At 41.9% G+C, this 7,405-nt stretch overlaps 1 protein-coding gene across 1 annotated transcript; it reads left to right on the top strand.

Moving 5' to 3' along the window:
* Positions 1-333: 333 nt before the first annotated feature.
* Positions 334-6,654, top strand: LOC121396025 (neuromodulin-like). The gene is made up of 8 exons (XM_041570620.1): positions 334-356; positions 482-569; positions 665-718; positions 953-1,012; positions 1,322-1,392; positions 1,775-2,303; positions 2,869-2,902; positions 6,443-6,654. Exons 2-8 carry the CDS (start codon positions 519-521, stop codon positions 6,652-6,654), a joined length of 1,011 nt encoding a protein of 336 aa, XP_041426554.1. The 5' UTR covers positions 334-356; positions 482-518.
* The last annotated feature ends 751 nt before the right edge of the window (positions 6,655-7,405 follow it).

Here is a 7,405-nt window from a genome sequence, read left to right as displayed (position 1 = left end):
AAATTTTCAAAATAAAATGCCCTTATTCCTGGCATGTTTGCCCCATAAAAACCCAAACCCCTTTCTGTCTCTATTCTCCTCAGAGCCAGAGCCACTTAGTATTCTGTCCCTAATGCTTTTTCTTTTTACTTATAGACGCTGTACTCCGTCCTGAAGGACTTCAGGGGGGAACATACGGACTTTGAGGCCCTCGCTTCTTATTATGGTAAAATCCTATATTATTTATCAGTTCCTAAGGTTGTGCCATTGTTTTATTATTTGTGAATTCCTTTCCCCCTTTAGCTCCGTATTTAACTGAATTGTGTTTTTCCCGCAGAACATCACTACCGGGTCGAATTCGGCGAGAACATCGTCCTGTAAGTAAAACATAAATGGACTTGTTACATGTTGGGAATCATTTGCTATTGCCCCAGGGGTAACTGCAAGGGCAATACGGCTGGAAAATGTTTTATTAACATTCAGTGATATCTTTCTTTTTCAGAAAGCACTTCCTTCTTACATGCGACGTGGACCCGAGGATGAGGGCCAAAGAGAACATCATGCATTACTGGAAAATGCTCAACTCTCTGGTATGTAATGCAGAATAGATGTTTAGATGAATAGGGAACAAATGATATTAGATTGCCAGCTCTTATCTCACGCTGCTTCTTTCTTTATGTTACAGGAAGTGATCAAGAGGGAATATGCCGCCCTCAGGAAATCTGCCAAGCTGCCTCCTGTAAGTGTCACTAGTATAATATTATAGGAGAGGTTATTATTCACTGTGTGTCTCTATAATAATCTAGAACATTATCATTCATTGTATCTCCTGCTCCCCTGGGGGCATCTAAAGTCTCCCATCCAAGTGCCATTTTCACCAGAAACAAAAATGGTTTTATTACAAGTGTTCACATGGCCACAATAATGGCATTGGTACAAAGAAGCGCTTAACTTTGTTTTTTTTCTTCCACAGGATCATCCAACTCGAGTGCGAAACCGGAGGAAGCAGCTTGAGTATTTGCGGCTGGAGAATGTAAGTTCCCCTGGGATCACTGTCCCTGATGCTTTTCTTGGGTGTTTAACCGCTAGATAATGAACTTTGATTGGTCTATTGCAATCTGGACAACGGCACAAGGGGTAATTTGGTTTTTTTTCTCCCTATGATGAGAAAAGGCTGATGCTCAATTATAATTTCACAACATCAGCTGCCGGCAGGGAATCCCACACCCTGACTGCCCTCAGCATATAAAGGTACTATTAGCAGCACATATACAGGCATAATCCTAATTGTCTCCTTTCTTTCCCCTTTGCTCCTATCCTTGTGCCTGCCCTGCGCTCACAGACTATCAACCAACATCTGACCCAGCTTCACCATGAGTTCCTGAGGGAGCTGAAGCTACAGAAAGCAGCTAGGTATGTATTTTGCAATTAACACTTTCAATTACACTTACTGGCACATAACGTATTCAAAAAAACTAGATGTTTTCTCGTACCTCTTGGTGCTTTTGGCCATACTGATAGCACAGAAACTTGTTAAACTTTTTTAGGTCCCTACAACCATATCATGTATCTCAGCATGTATCACTGGGTGAAGTCTAGCATGGAACTTACTCAGCTCAGTAACTGCCCAATGTGTTACAGTAGGGACAGGTGTGTAGCAGGTATAATGATATTTCTTAGGTACAAGGCTATCTGGCTATTTTAATCATCCAGTGATCAGAATTGTAGTTGCAATACTTTGGAAACAAATTACAATAATGACCCATTTTTTTCATTTTCTTCCCTTTAAACCTAGTAGCAAAAAAGCACACAGTCCTGCAGCTGAAGAAGAGGAGGATGGAGCCCCCGCAGCAGCAGATGAGGAAGCCCTTCATACAGAAGACAAGGAAGAGGAAGGAGCTCCCGCTGAAGACCCTGCAGTGGAGAAGATGATGGAGGAGCAAGCTCCTGCAGAGGAAGAAAAGGAAGAAGAAGCTCCTGGAGCAGCAGAAGAGGAAGCTCTTGCCTCTCAGGAGAAAGAGAAAGGAGCTGAAGATAATGATGAAGCTCCAACAAATGAAGAAACAGCTCCTCCCGCTGAAGAACAGCAAGTCCCTGAAGAGGAGGAGAAAGAAGAGGGAGCAGAAGTAGGAGGTTCTGCAGAAGAACATCAAGTCCCTGGAATGGAGGAGAAGACGACGGAGGAGCAATCTCCTGCAGTGGAGGAGAAAGAGGAGGGAGCTGATGGTGAAGAAGAGATCATCAAAGATCCTCTGGTGGAGGAGAGGCCGACCCTCCGAAAACAGTTCAGGAAGGCCATCATGAAGAGGCTCCGGAGAGTTTGGGTAATGTATCAATTTACTGACAATTACCCATTATCTAGAGATGCCTCATGTTGTCCAATGCAGCTCCACTTTACTTCCTGCTGTTCTGAGCATTTTCAATCAGAACAATAAAAGGAAATCATACACTGTCTGTTGATGCCGTAGGCTGATTACTTTGAGGGCACCCCATAGACCAATGTTTGGCTGCCTTTAGGTTGTAAGAGGGTGCTGACAGAGATAAGTCTGCAGATAAAGTGTCGATTCTATAGTAGGCCAATAACAGGGGAGGTAGGTAACGCTTATAGGGCTGCTGGACATCTGGCTTAGATATCCACCTATGGAAATGGGTTGCTACTGGGTAATGGACTGGCGCCAGGTGATCAAAGCGTATAAAAGATTAAATGGCGCAGGCTCAGACTGAGATTCATAATAAGCCAAGGCATTCCATGTGTAGAGAGACCCAAACAGTCCCCACAGGCCCAACGAATAGTGCGTTCTTAAAGCAAGACCTATAGCCTTTAATATCATAAGGAAACAAGTATGTCTTTATTCTTATGTCAACACTTTCTATATCTTTTCTTTTCAGCATTCCACCCAAAGACTCGCCGCCTGCTGCTGCTGCTGCTGCCGCCGACCCAACACCATGGCCTAAATCCTAAATGATCCAGGGTGTAAAACCGACTGCCGTTTCTAGGAGTCAGGAAGGAATTTTTACCTACAGTGCAGATTGGTTCCCATAGTACTCTAGGGTTTTTCGCCTTCCTCTGGATCATTGGTCGTTAGGGATGCCCAAATATAAATTAGCTGTTAATTTTAATAAATCCTGTGCTCTCCGACAGGTTTCCCCATAAAAAAGTCTCTGTTTTTCTTTAATCCCTATGGTGAATATTGAGGAAAGGGGCTCCTGTGCCTCATTCTACCGGTTGGGTGACAGGGCAATTAATACTGCTGGGAGCTGCTCAAAATGGCAGCGTAAGGGTAAAACTGGGTTGTGGTGCTGATACAGAGGTTTATTTGAAGAAGGGAATGGGTTAATATCTCTGCAGGGTTATTTGCTTAATATGTACATTGATGGGGATGAAAGACATAAGGACACATATTGATCTCAAATGATTGCAAGGAACTACAAAATTGGTTTACTCCATAGGCCACAATGTAAGCATTTCCATTCAAGTCCATTGCCCTCTTAATATTGGAATTCCATCCACTTCCCACCAGCCTATTTATACTATACCAGACATTTAGTATATGAAGGTGCTTGATATTGGGGAATGCCTGTGCTGGATTTGTTTTTTGGTTACCACTCTCTCCAGGTTATGAGACATCCTTTTGGGGTGGGGGATTCCTGCTAAAGTGATGGAGGAATATTATATTTCTTCCTGCCCCCACAATGACACACTCCATTGTTTGCTAGGCGAGGAAGCCCTTTGAGGGGTAATAAGGAAGGTAGGGGCAAGTTGGGCCAATCCTGCACATGAACCTGGAACAGTAACTTTTAGTCAAGGTAGACTCTTTAAACAGTTACCTAACTCAACCTAAATCAAATTTATTAGTAGAACTTCCCTGCATTTCTGATTTCGGTAAATATGAGGCAGTAGGTTAAATACTTTGGTCAAACACTCGCCGGTCCGAATAAAGGCAATGGTAAACGAGGAAATGTATTGCCTATGGAAAATCTGTGCTACTGTCAGGTGACAATTCTCATGAAAATACCTTCCCCTCATTTAAATCTTAAAAAAACATTGGTGGCCTAGGGCCTTAAGAGTTAAAAACATTGGTGGCCCGGGGCCCTAAGAGTTAAAAACATTGGTGGCATGTGGCCCTAAGAGCTGAAAACATTGGTGGCCTAGCGCCCTAAGAGTTAAAAACATTGGTGACCCGGGGTCATAAGAGTTAAAATATTGGTGGCCCGGGGCCCTAAGAGTTAAAAACATTGGTGGCATGTGGCCCTAAGAGCTGAAAACATTGGTGGCCTAGCGCCCTAAGAGTTAAAACATTGGTGACCCGGGGTCATAAGAGTTAAAACATTGGTGACCCGGGGTCATAAGAGTTAAAACATTGGTTGCAAGGGGCCCTAAGAGGTAAAAACTTTGATAGCTTGGGACCATAAGAGTTGAAGACATTGGTCGCCTGGGGCCCTAAGAGGTAAAAACATTGGTGGCAATGGGGCCCCAAGAGTTAAAAACATTGGTGGCAAGGGGCCCTAAGAGTTCAAAACATTGGCGGCAAGGGGCCCCAAGAGTTAAAAACAATGGTGACAAAGGGGCCCTAAAAATTAAAAACATTGGTGACCTGGGGCATAAAGAGCTAAAAACAATTGTGGCAAGGGGCCCTACTACAAATATCCTTATCATCTACAGTGGGGGTACAATATCCCTTATAATACACAATACTCAGAGTTCCCTGTATAACTCAGCCTGTAGCCGTGTGCATTTATATGTGATGTCTATAGCCTTATAATTTACAATGGGAGTTTATTATCCCCTATAATACTTCTGTACCAGTCCCCAGTGTAACTCAACCTGCAGTCTTGTGCATTTATATTGTCACAGAACCCCTCAATGACTTCAAATCTGCTTATTATTTAATGTAGGGGGTACATTATCCCTTATAATACATGACGAATGCTCCGAGTTCCCTGTATTAGTCAGCTTGCAACCTTGTGCCTTTATATGGTCAAAGAACCCCTCAGTGACTTCTAATGTCCATATCAATTACAGTATAGGGCACAGAATCTGTTATAATACGATTCGTAAAGAAATGAGGAGAGCACTCTGCAAGCAATTAATGCTGTGGTTATCTTTTTATTACTTGACTACTTGTACAAGTAGTCAAGTAATAAAAAGATAACCACAGCATTAATTGCTTGCAGAGTGCTCTCCTCATTTCTTTACGAATCGAGTTACAGATATCAGGATACCGGTGACCTGATCGAGGACCCTTTTCCTGAACCAAGCGGGCAGAGCGTTTTTGGGATATTATACTTTCTGAATCTGTTATAATACATAAGGGATAGTTCCCTGTATAACTCAGCCTGCAGCCTTGTGCCTTTAAATTGTCAAATAACCCCTAAGTGACTTCTAATATCCTTATGAATGACAGTATAGGGTGCACAGTCTCTGTTATAATACATAATACATGAGTTATACAGTGATAGTTCCCTGTATAACTCACCGCAGCCGTGTGCCTTTATATGGATTCTAAAATCCTTATAATTTACAGTAGGGGTACATTATGCATTATAATACACAAAATATACTCATTGTTCCCTGTATAACTCAGCCTGTATCCTTGTTCCTTTATATGGTCCCAGAAATGTTTCACCGTCCCTCTCTACTATAGCACCTCATCTATTCAATGTGGCAAAACTGCTGATCCCCACATGATAGAAATCACTGCAGCCCCCAATAATCCAGGACTGGATAAACAAAATGAGTGAATTATACCATTCTGACGAAATCTCAGCTACAGCCCCTGAATATGTCACTAAATTTACAGCTAAATGGATATACTGGACCCTCTGTAAAGGGGTTGTTCACCTTCCAAACACTTTTTTCAATTCAGTTGTTTTCAGATTGAAAACTTTTTTCAATTACTTTCCATTATTTATTTTTTACGGTTGAATGTTGAAAGTTGAATGTTCCTGTCTCTGGTGTTTGATTCTAGCAGCTCAGTAAATCAGGTGCAGACTCTGAACTGTTACAATTTTGCAACATTAAGTTGATACATTTCTCAGCCGCATCTCTGGAGTATTAGCAACTATTGTATCAATTCTAACAGCTGCCTGTAATGAAACCCAGAGATTCTGCTCAGCAGGGACAAAGATAAGAAATGTATCAACTAAATGTATCCATTTAGAACAGTTTACAGGGTCAGCGACCCCCAGGGCTGCTTCAGAAGGTGAAAAATGACACTTTACACTTCAATATTAGAAAAACTGTGACACATAGAAAATAGAAAGTCATTGGAAAAAGTCATTATCTCTGGTGATCTATCGGAAAACAACTAGTTGTTTGAAGGTGAACCACCCCTTTAAAGGGAGGCTGGGTTGTGCGCTGGGCCCCTCGGAAGTGCCAATTTAAAAAAAGCACCCAAATTGCCTACCTCTACAGCCACTCTGAAGATAATCCTCCCAGCCGCTCCTAAATGAATCGTTCTAGACACTTTGCAGATAATCCTCCCAGCCGCTATGAAGATAATCCACACAACCGCTCTAGAAATAATCCTCCCATCTGCACTGCGGATAATTCACTCAATCCATATGAAGATCATCCGCTCAATCACAACAAAGAAAATCATCCCATCCAACCTGAAGATAATCCTCCCAGAAGCTTTGAAGTTAATCCTCTCAGTTTCCTCTCAATCGCTCTGAAGATCCCATCTGCACTGCGGATAATTCACTCAGTCCATATGAAGATATTCCTCTCAGTCCCAATGAAGAAAATCCTCCCATCCGACCTGAATATAATCCTCCCATCCGACCTGAAGATAATCCAACCTCTCAGAAGATAATCAAGCCACTCTGAAAACAATCCTCACAGCCGCTCTGAAGATAATCCAGCTGCTCTGAAAATAATCCTCCCAGCCGTTCTGAACATAATCCACCAAGCCGATCTGAAGATAATCCTCCCAGCCGCTCCAAAGATAATACTCCCAACCCTCTGCAAATAATCACACAAAATGAGGTCTCAAAAGTAATTGCTTTATTGGGCCAAATTCCAAATTGCTTTCTTAAAGAACAAAAAATCATTATCCTATTTATCCAGATTAGCATCCAGGCAAATCCTAGCTCCCCAACTGGTAAAAATCTCCAGTACAGGTATGGTACCTGTTATCCAGAATGCTCAGGGTTTTCTGGTAAACCTTTCCGTAATTTGGATCCTCATACCTTTAGTCTACTAGAAATTCATTTAAACAATAAATAAACCCAATAGGCTTATTTTGGATCAAGTACAATGTACTGTTTGATTATTACAGAGAAAAAAGAAAACTGTTTTTAAAATTTTGGATAATTTGAATAAAATGGAGTCTATGGGAGAAAGCCTTCTTGACATTCAGAGCTTTCTGGATTACAGGTTTCCAGATAACCGATCCCATACCTGTAAAACAAATTAAGCACGTGA

This window comes from Xenopus laevis, chromosome 7S (genome assembly GCF_017654675.1).
Source record: "Xenopus laevis strain J_2021 chromosome 7S, Xenopus_laevis_v10.1, whole genome shotgun sequence".
NCBI lineage: Eukaryota > Metazoa > Chordata > Amphibia > Anura > Pipidae > Xenopus > Xenopus laevis.
This window is presented reverse-complemented; position numbering and strand designations above follow the sequence as displayed.

Bases quoted from the DNA above. Each gene is read 5' to 3' on its own strand.
- LOC121396025 (XM_041570620.1), top strand. From the start codon at position 519: ATGAGGGCCAAAGAGAACATCATGCATTACTGGAAAATGCTCAACTCT. The intron at 719-952 runs GTAAGTGTCACT...TTTCTTCCACAG, and splicing joins AATCTGCCAAGCTGCCTCCT to GATCATCCAACTCGAGTGCG. The intron at 2,903-6,442 runs GCTGCTGCCGCC...GAATCGTTCTAG, and splicing joins ACTCGCCGCCTGCTGCTGCT to ACACTTTGCAGATAATCCTC.